At 39.7% G+C, this 17,860-nt stretch overlaps 1 protein-coding gene across 1 annotated transcript in view; it reads right to left on the bottom strand.

Annotated features, from left to right (window-relative positions):
* Positions 1 to 17,724, bottom strand: part of LOC105463537 (phosducin like 2) — a 35,298-nt gene extending 17,574 nt beyond the window's left edge. Inside the window, exons 1-3 of the mRNA XM_011710701.3 lie at positions 17,547 to 17,724; positions 8,875 to 8,995; positions 7,235 to 7,325 (exon numbers count right to left, since the gene is read on the bottom strand). Coding sequence (XP_011709003.2) covers positions 7,235 to 7,325; positions 8,875 to 8,995; positions 17,547 to 17,552 — 218 coding nt within the window. The 5' untranslated portion in view covers positions 17,553 to 17,724. The remainder of the gene's footprint in view (positions 1 to 7,234; positions 7,326 to 8,874; positions 8,996 to 17,546) is intronic.
* Positions 17,725 to 17,860: the final 136 nt, after the last annotated feature.

The following is a 17,860-nucleotide window of genomic DNA, read 5'->3' on the forward strand; positions in this document are numbered from 1 at the left end:
TGGATCCCATATGGGGGCTGCAGGCAGAGCTGCCTACCAGTCCCCAGCCGGGCCTGCACTCCTCAACCCTTGGGCTGCGGATGGGACCAGGTGGCACGGAGCAGGGGGTGGCGCCAATCGGGGAGGCGCCTGCCCTGCGGAGCCCACGGCAGAGAGGGGTCTGGGACATGGCAGGCTGCAGGTCCTGAGCCCTGCCCCATGGGGAGGTGGCTGAGGCCCAGCGAGAATTCGAGTGCAGCGCCTGCAGTGCTGGGGTACCCTGCGCAACCTCAGCAGCTGCTGGCCTGGGTGCTAAGCCCCTCACTGCCAGCCGCTCCCAGTGCGGGCCCGAGCCCACACCCGCTGGAACTCGCGCTGGCTTGTGAGCACCCCACTGCAGCCCCGGTTCCTGCCCCCGCCTCTCCCTCCACACCTCCCTGCAAGCAGAGGGAGCCGGCTCCGGCTTCCGCCAGCCCAGAGAGGGGCTCCCACAGTGCAATGGCGGGCTGAAGGACTCCTCAAGCTCAGCCAGAGTGGACGCAGAGGCCGAGGAGGCGCTGAGAGCGAGGGCTGCTAGCACATTGTCACCTCTCACTGCGTTCAAGGAATTCTCCTGCCCCAGCCTCCCATTTATCACTAGTTTTTAAAAAATATTTTCTTGCTGTTTTGTTTTTACTTTAAATGAGAAATTTGCTTTAAATCAGCACTAACAAGTACAGAATTTCTTAAGAACAAGTAATATTTTTAAACATTACTGGTTCAGGTACAGAAATGAAAATAATGCCATAATTTGGTGGCAACTAAATTTGTGATTTTGATGTGGAATATACAAATAAAAGAATTTCTATTTATGGTATCGCTCTTCAGTCTCTGGTAGAGACAGGTAGGGTGATCATCATTATAGCTTTCTCTTCTGGGGAAGCTACATTTACCTGGAAGACTACATTTGCCAGCTTGCCTTGCACGTCATGAGACTAGATTACAGCCCATGGCACATGAGTGAAAGTGATATATAAATTTTGATGACTCACCCCTAAAATGTTCCATGTGACCTTTCACATTTTCTGATCCACACAACTGCAAATAAAGGTTTCTGAGATTATGTAGCCCCTAATGAAACAGCCCAGGTTCATAGTCATCACCTGGAGGAGAGCTGCTCAGGAGAACAATAGGACAAGCATCAAAGAGTTGTGCAACCATCACCACTACCTAATTCAAAAACATTTTCATCACTCCACAATAAACCCATATCTATTTGTAGTTACTCCCTATCCCCCATCCCAGGCCCTGGTAAACAATAATTGCATTCTGTCTCTATGACTTTTTGTACTGGTTCTTTCACATAGCATGTTTTCATCCATGTTGTAGAACATATTGGTACTTCATTTCAATTATGGCTGAATAGTATTCCACTGTATAGATATATCACTTTTGGTTATCTTTTCATCAACTGATGACATTTAGATTGTTTCCATTTTGGCGTTATTGTGAATAATGTTGCTATGGCCATTCCTATACATGTTTTGAATTTTCTTGGGTATATACTTAGAAGTGGAATTGCTGGATCATATGCTAACTTTACATTTAACCTTTTGAGGATCCACCAGACTGTTTTTCAAAGTGATTGTACCATTTACATTCCCAATGGCAATTCACAGGGTTCCAATCCCTACCAACTTATTTATTATGATCACCTTAGTGTTTGAAGTAGTCTCCCAATGTGGGGTCTTCCCTAACTCCAATAGTTAGTGTCAGAATTGAAATGAATTGTAGAACACCCAGTTGGTGTCCAGGAAGTTGGAGATTTTGGTTGTGGGGGACCCTGCCCCAACATTTCATGTCAGAAGAGGTATGAGTAAAACACACCAGAGGAACTAAAAAGTACAGTAACTAAAATAAAAAAATACATTGGAGAGTTCCAAAAGCAGATTTGAAGAAGCAGAAGAATCAGCAACCTTGAAAATAGGACAACTGCAATGATCAAATCTGAGGAACAGAAAAAAAAGAATGAAAAAAAATAAACAGGGCCTAAAGGGTCTATGGTTATCAAGCAGACCAACACACATGTTGTGTGAATCTCAACAGAAAAGAGAGAGAGAAAAAGCATAAAGCATATTTTAAGAAATAATGGCTGAAAACTTCCCAAATTTGATGAAATACAGGAATCTGTAAATCCAAGATGTTCAACAAACTGCAAGTATGATAACAGTATGATAAACTCAAAGACACCCACGTGGGGATACATCATAAACTACTGAAAGGCAAGAAGAGACAATGAGAATCTTGAAAGCAGAGAGAAGCAAGTCATCACATACAAGGGATCCTCAATAAGACTATCAGCCAGTTTCTCAGTACAAATTTTGGAAGCCAAAAAGGCAATGAGTTGATATTTTTTAAATGCTGAGAGAAAACAACTGTCAAGCAAGAATTTGATATTTGGCAAAACTATGCTTTAAGAATGAGGGTAAATTAATGCATTCCTAGATTTAAAAAAATAAAAATAAAAATAAAAAGACATCAAGGGACCTAGAGCTGCCTAAAATATATGTGAAAGGAGTCGTTTGGGCTGAAATGAAAGGGCACCAGATAGTATCCAAAGCCACATGAAGAAACAAGGAACATGGTAAAGTTAACTACATAGGGAAATATAATAGCCAGTATTACCATTTGGCTTTTACATAAGAAAATGTAAAAGCCATTATTGGAGTTGGTTTTTTTTTTTTTCTTTTTGAGACAGGAGTTGGTTTCTTTTTTTTCCCTTTTTGTTGCCCAGGCCGGAGTGCCGTGGCACGATCTCGGCTCACTGCAACCTCTGCCTCCCAAGTTCAAGCAATTCTCACACCTAGCCTCCTGAGTAGCTGGGATTACAGGCATGTGCCACCATGCCCGGCTAATTTTTTGTATTTTTATTAGACATGGGGTTTCACCATGTTGGCCAGGCTGGTCTCGAACTCTTGACCTCAGGTGATCTGCCCACCTCAGCCTCCGAAAGCACTGGGATTACAGGCATGAGCCATCATGCCTGGCCTACCGTTGGTTTCTAACTTCTCTTTTTCTCCTGTATGATATAAGAGGCAAATACATAAAGCAATAATAATAAATCTATGTTAATGGATGCACAATATATAACAATGTAGTCTGTGACACTAACAAATAAGGAAAAGGATGGAGATGTGTTTACATGCTATTGAAGTGAAGTTGGTATTATTTAAAGTAGGCCATTGTAAGATGTTAATTTTTATCCTTAGGATAATCACTATGAAAAAACTAAAAGATATACAGAAAATGAAAGAAGAAGGAGATAAAAATCGTACACTACAAAAATCAGCTAACTGTGAAAAGAAAGCAGTAATGGAAGACTTAAAAAACAAAAATTATATAAGAAATACAGAAAACACCTAAGTAGCAAAAGCCACTCCTTTCTTAACAGTACTTACTTTAAATGTATGTGAATTTTAAATTAATGTGATTAATCTCCAACTAAAGGCAAAGATTGGCAAAATGAATCTTTAGAAAAGCATGTTCCAGATTTCTCAGTCCTTTTTTTTGAGACAGAGTCTTGTTCTGTCGCCCAGGCTGGAGTGCAGTGGCACAATCTTGGCTCACTGCAACCTCCGCCTCCCAGATTCAAGCAATTCTCCTGCCTCAGCCTTCCGAATAGGTGGGATTACAGGTGCAGGACACTACACCCAGTTAATTTTTGTATTTTAGTAGAGACAGAGTTTCACCATGTTGGCCAGGCTGGTCTTGAACTCCTGACTCAGGTGATCTGCCTGCCTTGGCCTCCCAAAGGGCTGGGATTACAGGCATGGGCCACTGTGCCTGGCCTTCTCAGGCTTCTTTTATAAGAGCACTAATGCCATTCAGGAAGGGAGAGCCCTCATGACCTAATTACCTCTCTAAGGCTCCACCTCTTAATGCCATCACCTTGGGGGGGATTAGGTTTCAACATATGAATTTCGGGGGAGGGGAGACACAAACATTCAGACCACAGCACCATCATTTAGTGGTTTTTAGGGAGGTTTCATTAGACAGGCATGATTGAATAAATCATTGGCCACTGGTGATTAACTCAATCTCTAGCCCCTCTCCCCTCGCCAGAGAGCAGGGAATAGTATTAAAAGTTCTAACCTTCTTATCACATGGTTAGTTCCTCTGACAACCAGCCCTCTTCCTAAAGCTACTAGGATCCCCTCCCCTAAGAATCATCTCATGAGCATACCAAAGGTACTTTTATCACCCAGCAAATTCCAAGTATGTCTGTGTCAGGAACTGGGGATGAAGATCAAATATATATTTCTTATTATCACAGTTCCAGAATATCTTTTATTCCTGTTTATAACTTCTATTTCTTTATTGCTATTCTCTTTTTGATCATACATTCATATCTTTTTAGCTCTTTAAGCATCTGTAAGATAGTTGTCTTAAAATCTTTGTCTAGTAAGTCTGACTTCTGGGCTTCCTCAAGTGCATTTTCTATCAGTATATTTTGTTCCTTTGAATGGACCATACTTTCTTTGTACGCCTTGTGATTTTTGTTGAAAACTAGACATTTGAATCCTGTAATGTGAACATTTCCTATAATGTGAACACATCCTATAATGAATCCTATAATGTGAACACATCCTATAATGTGAGTCCTATAAAGTGTGACATTTGAATCCTATAATGTGGTAACTTTGGAAATAAGTTCTCCTCCTTTGCCAGGGTTTTGTTTTAATTGTTGTAGGCTGTCTTTGTACTGGGAATCATTCTGAGGTATAAGCTTTAAGGTCTTCTCACGTATTTTCTGAGCCTGCATCTTCCCCAGAGTAAATGCACTGGCTTTCTATATTTTCCCAAAAGTACAGTTGGTTTTGAATCTTTAAAAAAGGTTATAGCTCTGTTAAATCCTCTGATAGCTGCCTGAGCCAGTGGGGGTTCACACAATGGCAGCCAGTCTCTGTCCCTGTACATCCATGTTCAGAAGCAGCAATCTGTAATAAGAACACAGAACCCCAATATTTGGAGGAAAAGATCCTATTGTCCACCTTGGCTCCAGCAAGCTGTGTCAGAAATATAGGTTGTCAGCTGCCTATCATGGAGCTAGGGATTGAGTATGAACAACTACTACTGAACTGAGGGCTGAAATCAACTGATACTGCCATTTACCAGCCAAATTTTCACTTGGAAACTACAAGCATTCAATATTATCCAGAGTACTAAAACAGTCACTTCAGACAGTTCCTGCTAGTACAATCTTCGATTAGGTAGAGAGATGGATTTTTGGAGCTTCCTATTCTGCTATTTTTACTGATGTCTCATTAGTGGGTTTGGTTTATTTTTAAAGAGTTCTTCAATTAGGGTTTATTTGGAGTTTTCTTATAATTAAAGTTATGCATTACTGAGAAGGATACCACAGAGGTGATATGTCCTTCTCAGTACAACATACCAGGGATTACTTGATCACCTCCCAGCATATTTTACTGGTGATGTTAGACTTGATCATTTGCCTAAGACAGTATCTGCCTATAAACTTAGTATTTCCTCCTTTATAATTACTAACTATTTGGGGAAGAATTCTTTGAAATTATGCAATATCCTGTTTGTGTTTAAACTTTCAACCAATCGTTTTAGCATCCACCACTGGATCTTACCCATAGGAAATTACCACTGTTCTGATGGTGATTTTTCTATTTCTCTCATTTCATTTACATTTATTAATTAAAATTCTTCGGTAAAGGAGAGAGATTACTTCTTCCAAATTTGTTCATATATTAAGTTACTTATATTATTATGAACTTTTATATATTTATTTCATTATTTGCTTTATAATCCAATCATATAATTATTGATTTTGTTGTTCAAGTTGTTCTAACTTTGGCCCTTGGAAGATCTTTCCATTTGACTCCTGGGACTTTTTTTTTTTTTTTTAAAGTACTTCCTTACCTACTGGCAACATAAGATGCTTCATATTCATATTATACTTTCCTAACACACACCGAAGGATCAAGCAGTTCACTAAGGAGCACTGAATCCTGTTATTAGAGAATAGTACTTATTTGTTTTTGTTTGTTTGTTTGTTTGAGATGGAGTTTCGCTCTTGTTGCCCAGGCTGGATGGAGTGCAATGGCACGATCTCGGCTCACTGCTACCTCCACCTCCCAGGTTCAAGTGATTCTCCTGCCTCAGCTCCTCAAGTAGCTGGGATTACAGGCATGTGTCACAATGCCTGGCTAATTCTGTATTTTTAGTAGACACGGGTTTCATCATGTTGGCCAGACTGGTTTGAAACTCCTGACCTCAGGTGATCCACCCACCTCGGCCTCCCAAAGTGCCTGGATTACAGGCGTGAGCCACTGCACCCTGCCTGAGAAAGATCTGATTGCTATATCTGCTCATTGCTCCCGGAGTATTGCTGTTCTAACTCCATTCACTGGTGGGTTTTGGTTTTTATTTTTGTTTTGTAGAGACAGGGTCTTACTATGTTGCCCAGGCTGGTCTGTAACTCTTAGCCTCAAGCAATCTTCCCACCATAACCTCCCAAAGTCAGAGATTACAGGCATGAGCCACTGTGTCCAGTCCCAATTCACTGTTTTTTTTTTTTTTTTATTGTTAAAATGACCTTGCATTCCTGCAACCAATACCACTTAATCAAGATTTATTATTTCCTTAAATTGCTGGACTTAATTTGCTAATATTTCCTTAAAGATTTTGTGTTTACAGTCATGAAGGATATTTGTAGTACTCTGTTTTAGTGATATCTCTCTCTGGTTTTAGTATCAGGATAATACTGGTCTTGTAAAAATTATTTTAGAACTTAGAACAGGTTCATACATTTCCCAGCTTATTTTAGTTGTGAAGTAAGTTGGGAAATGTATGACCCTGTTCTAATTTCTAAAATAATTTGTTAAAGAGTAGTAATTAATTACTCACGAAATGATAGTTGCCTTTGACAGGCATCATGCTAGAAGGAAAATCATGGCCATCTTTTTATTGGCCTCTTATTGCTATATTCCACTTTAATCATACATAGCTTGATGAAGTTATATTGTACATTATTGGATAATTTTCTATTCAATCAAAGGCAAAATATTAAGAAAAAATAAAGTAATGATGTAATAAAATTCCACCTTACATAAAGGGAGTTTCAAAATGTTACTTAAAAATTAGTTTTGTTCTTTGTAAAACCTATCTGACAAGACAAATCTTTTTAGATTTATTCTTATAATACTTCATTCAAAAATGTATAATTAACCCAAACGAATCACTGTACCTGTATGTTTCAATAGCTTGCATATCTTCTTCATCAAATTCATCTTCAGCTTCCTTCAGCTGTGCAAGAGTCATCTTTTCAAATGGTTTCACTAAAACAACATAAATTATAGATTATCAAATTGTTTAAAAATTTTTTTACTATACAATCAATGTCTAGAAAAAAACTGTCTTAGACAAAGGAGATCAACAGTATCTTTAAACAGCCGGGTGTGATGGAATCCCAGCACTTTGGTAGGTCAAGGTGGGCGGATCACTTGAAGTCAGAAGTTTGAGACCAACCTGGCCAACATGGTGAAACCCTCTCTCTACTAAAAATACAAAAATTAGTCAGGTGTGGTGGCAACACCTGTAATCCTAGCTACTCGGGAGGCTGAGGCAGGAGAATCACTTGAACCCAAATGGCTGAGGTTGTAGTGAGCTGAGATCGCACCACTGCATTCCACCCTGGGCAACAAAGCGAGACTTGGTCTCAAAAAAACAAACAAACAAAAAAGAGTATCTTCAAATAAACATAAAGCAGCCAGCCACCAAAAAAAGGTATACATATTATAGAAAGTATAACATTAAAGTATTACTCCGTCAAAGTTCATAGAACTGACAGGCTACATTTAAAACTAGGTATGGGCCGGGCGCGGTGGCTCAAACCTGTAATCCCAGCACTTTGGGAGGCCGAGACGGGCGGATCATGAGGTCAGGAGATCGAGACCATCCTGGCTAACATGATGAAACCCCATCTCTACTAAAAAATACAAAAAAACTAGCCAGGCAAGGTGGCGGGCGCCTGTAGTCCCAGCTACTCGGGAGGCTGAGGCAGGAAAATGGCATAAACCCGGGAGGCGGAGCTTGCAGTGAGCCGAGATCCGGCCACTGCACTCCATCCAGCCTAGGTGACAGAGTGAGACTCCGTCCCCCCCCTCAAAAAAACAAAAAAAACTAGGTATAAAAATCAATTAGATTTCATAAATTCAGATTTCCCTCAAGTACCTGGAAATCTTGATAAAGAAGACATACTATACATACTATAAAGAATGATAAAAATAGATGGTAATAAGATAGAGGGACAGGGTGGGAGAAGAAAGCTCCCTAGTTTATGCAACAGGCTATTTCAGCTCTGTTATTAACTAGTATGCGATTTTCGAAATGTGAAATTAGTCATTTTAGTTCTATACAAATACTGAAAGAATATAAATACTGAAAGTAGTTGGGGTTTATATTAAATGTTTTTTTTTTGTTTTGTTTTTTTGAGACAGAGTCTTGCTCTGTCACCCAGGCTGGAGTGCAGTGGCGCAATCTTGGCTCATTGCAAGCTCTGGCTCCTGGGTTCACGCCATTCTCCTGCCTCAGCCTCCCGAGTAGCTAGGACTACAGGCGCTCGCCACCATACCCCGCTAATTTTGTTTTTGTATTTTTAGTAGGGACTGAGTTTCACCGTGTTAGCCAGGATGGTCTCGATCTCCTGACCTCGTGATCCGCCCGCCTCCGCCTCCCAAAGTGCTGGGATTACAGGCGTCAGCCACTGCGCCCAGCCTATATTAGACGATTTCCAATGTCCTCTCTCCCACTATGTTCATGAAGTACCTTACTACTAACTTAACTGTATTATTCCCATCATCCAGCCCACCAAATCTACAACCATACCCATTGCTTCTTTCTGTAAACCTAAAACCATTTCTTCAATTTCATCTTTTGACTCTTCTTTAGGAGGAAGAATGCCAAAATCTCTTAAAATGTCATTCCATTCTGTATCTTCATTGGGATCCTACACAAAAAGGAAAGAAAAGAAAATTAACATGGTTGTACACTTTAATATGTATTTGGAAAATTCATTGACATGTAGCACTTAAGTGTTCAATTGTTCATGAGCTCTACAGTTAATTGGTTTTGGAGAATAAAGCAAAGTGACCTACTTTCTCCTACTTTCCAGCACTAATGGGATTATGTGCTCCATTGAAAACTTTAATAAAGTATCAATTTAGAATACATATATAGAATATTAAGGAAGTATCTCCTAAGTCATGGAAAATTTGCTGAAGACTGCATTGGGCAAAACCAATTCACATCATACACAAATACAGTTTGGTTTCCTTTTCTACGTAAGCATTCGAGACCATCAGATGAACTTCCTTTTTTTTTTTTTTTTTCTGAGACAGAGTCTTGCTCTGTCACCCAAGCTGGAATGCAGTGGCATGATCTTGGCTCACTTGCAACCTCCACCTCCTGGGTTCAAGTAATTCTCATGCCTCGGCCTCCTGAGTAGCAGTCTTGCTCCACCAAGCCTAGCTAATTTTTGTATTTTTACAGGGTTTCCCTATGTTGCTTCAGCTGGTCTTGAACTCCTGGCCTCAAGTGATCCTCCCTCCTCAGTCTTCCAAACTGCTGGGATTATCTTTGCTAATTTTAAAATTGGGTTGTTTTCTTACTACTGTTATTTGAGTTCCATATATATTTTAAGTAGTAATGCCATGTCAAGTGTATTGCTTGCAAATATTTTTTCCCAATATATAGATTGTCTCTTCACTTTGCTAACTGTTTCCTTTGCTGTGCAGAAGTTTTTTAGTTCGATGTAATCTTGTCTATTTTTGCTTTGTTGCCTGAGCTTGGGGGATTAAATCCAAAAATTCACTGCTTAGACCAGTAGTGTGTAGTTTTTCCCCTGTGTTTTCTTCTTGTATAATATTTTCACAATTTCAGGTCTTATATTTAGGTCTTTAATCAATTTTTAGTTGATTTTTATAGATGGAGTGGGATAAGGGTCCAATTTCATTCTTCTGTATGTGAATATCTTGTTTCCCAAAACCAATTATTGAAGAGACTGTCCCTTCCCCCATTGTGTGTTCTTGTCCCCTTTGCCAAAAATCAATTGACTGTAAATGTATGAGTTCATTTTTGAGTTCTCCATTGGTCAATGTCTATTTTATGCCAGTACCATGCTGTTTTGATTACAATGGCTTTGCAATATAGTTTGAAGTCAGGTAATGTGATGCCTCTAGTTTTCTTCTTTATGCTCAAGATTGTCTTAGCTATTCAGAGTTTCTTGTGGTGCCATATGGATTTTAGAACTGCTTTTTCTACTTCTGTACAAAAGGGCAAATTGGAATCTTGGATAAGGATTATATGGAATCTGCAGATTGCTTTGGGTAATATGAACACTTTAACAATAATTTTTCCAATCCATGAACATGGAATATCTTCCTATTTATTTGAGTCTTCTTCAATCTCTTTCATCAATATTTTATCATTTTCAGTCTACAGATTTTTCACATCCTTCTTTAAGGAGTATTTAAATCCTAAGTATTTACTTTTTTGTAAATATTATAAATGGGATTATTTCCTCAATTTATTTCTCTGATAGTTCATTGTTAGTATACAGAAATGCTACTAGTTTTTTGTTGTTTTTGTTTTGTTTAGCTTTGTGTTTTGTTTTTTGAGATGGAGTCTCGCTCTATCGCCCAGGCTGGAGTGGAGTGGTGCAAACTCAGCTCACGGCAACCTCTGCCTCCTGGGTTCAAGCAATTCTCCTGTCTCAGCCTCCCAAGTAGCTGGAACTACAGGTGCCTACCACCTCACCCGGCTAATTTTGTATTTTTAGTAGAGATGAGGTTTCACCATGTCGGCCAGGCTGGTCTTAAACTCCTGGCTTCAAGTGAGTCACCCACCTCAGCCTCCCAAAGTGCTGGGATTATAGGTATGAGCCACCACGCCTGGCCAGAAATGCTACTAGTTTTTATATTGATTTGGTATCTTGCAACTTTACTGTGTCCATTTATTAGTCCTAACAGTTTTTTGGTGGGGACTTTAGGGTTTTATATATACAAGATTACATCATAAGCAAACAGCAACAATTTCACTATTTCCTTTCCTGTTTGGATGCCTTTATTTATTTCTCTTGCTTAATTGCTCTGGCAAAGACCTCTGGTACTATATTGAATAGAAGTAGTGAGAATGGGCATCCTTGTCTAAGAAATAAAGCTTTCAACCTTACCATTGAATATAATATCATCGGTAGGCTTGTCATATATGCCTTTATTGTGTTGAGGTATATTCCTTCTATACCTAATTTGTTGCAAGTTTTTATCATGAAAGGATATTAAATTTGGTTGAATGCTTTTTCTGCATCTAACAAGATTATCATATGATTTTTGTCCATAATTCTTTTAATGTGGTGTGTCACATATGTAGATTTGCATATGCTGAAACATCCTTGCATCGACAGGATAAATTCCACTTAATTGTGGTACATTATTCTTTTAATGTGCTGTTGACTTCAGTTTGCTAGTATTTTGTTGGAGATTTTTACATCTGTGTTCTTCAGAGATAATGGCTTGTAATTTTCTTTTCTTGTAATGTCCAGGTCTGGCTTTGATGTCAAAGTAATGTTGATCTCATTAAAAAGATTTAGGGCCGGGTGCAGTGGCTCATGCCTGTAATCCCAGCACCTTAGGAGGCCGAGGTGGGCAGATCACCTGAAGTCAGGAGTTCGAGACCAGCCTGGCCAACATGGTGAAACCCTGTCTCTACTAAAAATACAAAAATTAGCTGGGCACAGTGGCAGGCACCTGTAATACCAGCTACTCGAGAGACTGAGGCAAGAGAATCACTTGAACCCAGGAGGAGGAGGTTGCAGTGAGCCGAGATCGCACCATTGCACTCCAGCCTGGGAGACAAAGTGAGACACTGTCACAAAAAAAGCCAACAACAACAACAACAAAAAAAAACATTTAGAAGTATTCCTTTTCTATTTTTGGAAGAGTTTAAGAAGGATTGGTATTAGTTCTCCTTGAAATGTTTGGTCGAATTTACTGGTGAAGCCATCAGGTCCTGGACTTTTCTTTGATGGGAGACTATTTTTTATTCAATCTCCTTATTTGTTATTGGTCTGTTTAGATTCTGTATTTCTTCTTGATCCACTGTTGGTAGGCTCTATGTGTCTAGGGATTTATCCAATTCTTCTAGGTTATCCAATCCATTGGCATGTAACTGTTCATATTAATGTCTTACGATGCTTTGTATTTCTGTGGTACCAGCTGTAAGGTCTCCTCTTTTGTTTCTGATTTTATTTGAGTCTTCTTTATTCTTAGTATTGGTAAGGTTTTGTTGATTTTATATTTTCAAAAAAACAAAGATTTTGTTGATTTTTTCTATTGTTTTTCTAGTCTTTATTTCATTTATTTCTGCTGTTTGTTATTTCTATCCTTCTGATAACTGTAAGCTTAGTTTGTTCTTTTTGGTTGTTGGCATTTATTGCTATGCATTTCCCTTTTAAATCTGCTTTTGCTGCCTTCCATAGGTTTTGTTGTAGTTCCATTTTTGTTTTCCTCAATATATTTTAAAATTTCTCTTCTAATTTCTTCTTTGACCCATTGGTTGTTCAGTAGCATGTTGTTTAATTTTCACATGTTTGTTAATTTTCTAAGATTTCCCCTGTTATTCATTTCTATAATAGAAAATCTGTACTCATAAAATGATAGCCCCTCATTCTCTCCTCTTCCAAACTCCAGGAAACCATTGTTCTATGTTCTACTTTCTACCATGTATTTGACTATTCTATGTACTTCATGCAAGTGGAACCATACAATAATTGTCCTTTTGTGACTGGCTTATTTCGCTTAGCGTGTTTTCAAGGTTCAACTACGTTGTAGCACGTAGCAGAATTCCATTCTTTTTTAAGGTTGAATAACATTCCATTGTACATATATACCACATTTTGTTTATTCATCCATCAATGGACATTTGGGTAGTTTTCACTTTTCATTGTTAGGAATAAAGCTGTTGTAAAAATGGGTATACAAATATCTGTTTAAGTCCTTATGTCCTTACTTTCAATTATTTTGGGTATATACCTGGAAGGAGAATTACTGGATCATATGTTATCTGTTTAATTTGGAAAGAAATTACCAGTTTTCTACAGCAGTTGCACAGTTTTACATTCCTACCAGCAATGCAAAAGGGTTCTAATTTGTCTACATCCTTATCAACAGTTTTGTTATTGTCAATCTTTTCTAACGTAAACATTCTAATGGGTGTGAAGTAGATTTTGGTTTTGAGCTGCATCCCCCTCATGATTAGTGATGTTAAGCATCTTTTCATGTGCTTATTGGCTATTTATAGATCTTCTTTTAAGAAATGTCTATTCAAGTTTGGCTGAGTCCATTTTGCACTCTATAACAAAATATCTTAGATGGTAAATTATAAAGAACAGAAATTTATTTTTCACTGTTCTGGAGGCTGGGAAATCTAAGATTATGGCACTTTCAAGTTCATTGTCCAGTGAGGGTCTGATCTCGTCTTTCAAGATGGTACTTTGAACACTGTGTCTTCCATAGGAGAGAAACACTGTGTCCTCACATGGCAAAAGACAGGATAGTTAAAAAAAAAAAAAAAAAAAGGGACAAACTCTCTCTAACAAGCCCTTTTATAAGGGTATCTAATCTCATTTACAAGGAAGGAGACGAATGGCCTAATCACCTCTTAAGGGCCCCACCTCCTGATACAATCACATTGGAAACACCTAAATTTTGGAGCCGACACAAACTATAGAAAAATCTTTTGCCCATTTTTATATTGGGTTGTCTTTTTGTTGTTGAATTTTAGGAAGTCTTTATATTTTCTGGATATTATTCTCTCATCAAATATATGATCAGCCAATATTTTCTATTCTGTGGGTTGTCTTTTTTTTTTTTTTTTTGAGATGAAGTCTCGGTCTATTGCCCAGGATGGAGTACAGTGGAGCAATCTCGGCTCATTGCGAATTCCGTTTCCTGGGTTTAAACGATTCTCCTACCTCAGCCTCCTGAGTAGCTAGGATTACAGATGCCCACCACTACACCCAGCTAATTTTTGTATTTTTAGTAGAGATTGGGTTTCACCATGTTGGCCAGGTTGGTCTCAAACTCCTGACCTCAATGATCCACCTGCCTCAGCCTCCCAAAGTGCTGGGATTACAGGTTTGAGCCACCGCACCTCACTACTTATCTTTTCACTCTCTTGATAATGTCCTCTGAAGCAAAAAAAAAAAAAGCTTTAAATTTGGTAAAGTACAATTTATTTATTTCTTTTGTTACCTGTGCTTTTGGTGTCATAACCAAGAAATTACTGTCAAACTCAATGTCATGAGTCTATCTTATGTTTCCTTTTAAGAGATTTCTACCTTTAGCTATAGGTCTTTGATGTAGTTTGAGTAAATTTTTGTATACAGTTATGAAAGAAAAATAAATCTTAGGATCCCCAAATCAGTAAGCCAAGGGAAAAGTCAAGTTGGGAACTATGTCAGGCAAATCTGCCTCTCATTTTATTCCTAAATAAAATAGCTACAAAGACAAAAAGCTACACACCTCCCTCACAATTTGCCCAAAAGGAAATTCCTTGTGGACAAAGGACAGACTGGAACTGAAAATCATCCCTCTCAGACTCACCTGAGACAAATGCATATGTGACTGCTTCCTCTGCTCTGTTGTTTATGTAAAAATGCAGATTCGCTGAGCCAGACTAAATTGTGTATTCAGTGGAAAGCTAATCAAGGACTCAAAAGAATCAAGGACTCTCTTATCTACTTCTGACCTGAAACCCCCTCTTCAACTTGTCCTGCCTTACTATACCAAATCAATGTACATCTTACACATATTGAGAATGATGTCTCCCATCTCCCTAACATATATAAATGCAAGCTGTACCCCAACCACATTGGACGCATGTCATCAGGACCTCTTAACACTGTGTCACGGGTACATCCTTAACGTTGGCAAAATAAACTTTCTAAGTCAACTGAAACCTGTTTCAGATATTTCAGATTCACAAAGTCTAAGATGAGGTTCCAGTTTACCCAGCACCATTTATTGAAAAAAAATTAACTATTGCCCACTTAATGGTCTTAGCACTCTTGTTAAAAATTTTTTGAAAAGATGTGTGGGTTTATTTCAAGGCTTTCTATTCTACTCTTGTCTGTTTTATAGTTTTCAGTATTTATAAGTACAGTTGTTTTTGTTGTTATTGTTGTTGTTGTTTTTTGAGACAGAGTCTCGCTCTGTCGCCCAGGCTGGAGTGCAGGGGCGGCTCACTGCAAGCTCCACCTCCTGGGTTCATGACATTCTCCTGCCTCAGCCTCCCGAGTAGCTGGGACTACAGGTGCCCGCCACCATGCCCAGCTAATTTTTTGTATTTTTTTTTAGTAGAGACAGGGTTTCACCGTGTTAGCCAGGATGGTCTCGATCTCCTGACTTGTGATCCGCCCGCCTCGGCCTCCCAGAGTGCTGGGATTACAGGCACTGTGCCCGGCCAGTCTGGTTGTTTTATAACCTATTTCTGACCATTCTGTTATCTAAAAATCTCTGTAACTCTGTTTTTCTTGGTTCATGGTCTCACGGTGGCTTATTTCCTTGTGTGCTTGGTTACCTTTGACTGATTTCTGCTTTCTGTCCTCGAAAACTTATTGATGGGAATTCCTTAAAGCCTACACTAAACACATCTTCCTCTATAGAGGATTTATATTTTTTTTCTTCCAGGTATTTGAGGGCACTATAATATATAACGAATTCACAGTTTAAGGTTGCTGGACTACCCAACAATACGACTCAGGTTACAAATCCATATGAGAGCTGTCTTGGGCCGAAATGTTTTTTGACGGGGTTTAATCCTTTTCATTTTCTTTTTTTTTTTTTTTTTTTTTTTTTTTTTTTTTTTTTTTTTTTTTTTTTTTTTTTTTTTTGAGACGGAGTCTCGCTCTGTCACCCAGGCTGGAGTGCAGTGGCCAGATCTCAGCTCACTGCAAGCTCTGCCTCCCGGGTTCCCGCCATTCTCCTGCCTCAGCCTCCCGAGTAGCTGGGACCACAGGCGCCGCCACCTCGCCCGGCTAATTTTTTGTGTTTTTAGTAGAGACGGGGTTTCGCCGTGTTAGCCAGGATGGTCTCAATCTCCTGACCTAGTGATCCGCCCGTCTCGGCCTCCCAAAGTGCTGGGATTACAGGCTTGAGCCACCGCGCCCGGCCAACCCTTTTCATTTTCTCCTCTGTTCCACTAAGCACCAAGATATCCTTCCCTAAATTCTCTTAGACATGCGTTTACCGCCGGTTCACCCTCCTACTCATCTCCCATCCTTTGATGAACCAAACCCTTTGGTTCCACCTCAAATAATTTTCTATCATTCTGACTTCTTAGCTGGGACAGACTCCTGTAATAAAAGACAGATTAACAAGAGAAAAATCCTGTTTATTAGTATGTATACTTCATGGATACATTGGAGATACCAGGGAAAATGAGTGTATCTCAAAGAGGTTGCTTAGAATTCAGACTTAAATAACATGTTTAGCTGGAAAAAAAAAAAAAAAAGGGTATGTGGGAAGCAAGTGATGGGGAGGAAACCAGGAAAAGCAGAGTGTATTAAAAGTAAGCTTTGCTAGCCAGGCATTGTAGTCCCAGCTCTTTGTCCCATTATCCCAAGATTATAGGTTGGGTCCCAACTCAAGCCTGTAATCCCAGCACTTTGAGAGGCCAAAGCAGGCAGATCTTTTGAGGTCAGGAGTCCGAGACTAGCCTGGCGAACGTGTTGAAACCCTGTGTCTACTAAAAATACAAAAAGTGGCCAGGCGTGGTGGTGCGCTCCTGTAGCATATATAAATGCAAGCTGTACTCTAACCACGTTGGACGCATGTCATCAGGACCTCTTAAGGCTGTGTCATGGGTACATCCTTAACCTTGGCAAAATAAACTTTCTAAGTCAACTGAAACCTGTTTCAGATATTTCAGATTCACAAAGTCTAAGATAAGGTTCCAACTTCATTCTTTTGCATGTGGATATCCAGTTTACCCAGCACAATTTATTGAAAAAAAAATTAACTGTTGCCCACTTAATGGTCTTAGCACTCTTGTTAAAAACTTTTTGAAAAGATGTGTGGGTTTATTTCAAGGCTTTCTATTCTACAAAAACTAGTAGGTTTTCTGTTCTTATCATTTTTTAAGGTAGTGGAGGAGGACAAATTGAATTACACTTGGGCTAACGTTGCTGGTCTATTTCTTAAGTCAAAAATAGTATGCAGCAGTAAGATTTCTATGATTCTGGTGTGAAATACAATACGCAGCAACTCTTTTAACGTTTTCTCCAGCGACAGACACAAGTCTTAAAGGCTGAAAAAATGGCGTTTTCCTAGAGGATTTTTCTCAAAACTAGACAGAGAAGCACGCAAAATTTAGCACTTTTCAAGAACAAATGTTAGAGCCTAATTCCTGTGTTCGCCCTCCCCATTTGTGTCTCTTGGCTTCGGGCCCAGCTGGAGACCCACTGGGTGTTCCAGGGTCGCCCGGCGAGTCCCTACCCTCACCTGCATGATGTGCTGCTCTGCCCCTCAAGAGCCCGCGTCGTCCTGTAGCTGGCGAGGCGCCACGGATTGAGACCCGCAGCCTCCTCCAGGCAGGAAGCGCGCCCGCTTCAGGCCCGGCGGTTTCGAGTGCCCGCCGGAAGAGGCAGAGGCGAACAAGGACTTGTTACGCTTGTGCGGACGAGGTAGCTTGGTTGCCAGGCAATGCAGAGGCCTAACACAGGGGATGGTTGTGGGTACTGACGCCCCAGAGCCTGGAGCCTCTGTCCCAAGCACTGCCTTTCCCGTTCGCTGTGTGGTGCTGGTGTGGACATTCC

The sequence above is a fragment of the Macaca nemestrina genome, chromosome 3 (assembly GCF_043159975.1).
Source record: "Macaca nemestrina isolate mMacNem1 chromosome 3, mMacNem.hap1, whole genome shotgun sequence".
Classification (NCBI taxonomy): domain Eukaryota; kingdom Metazoa; phylum Chordata; class Mammalia; order Primates; family Cercopithecidae; genus Macaca; species Macaca nemestrina.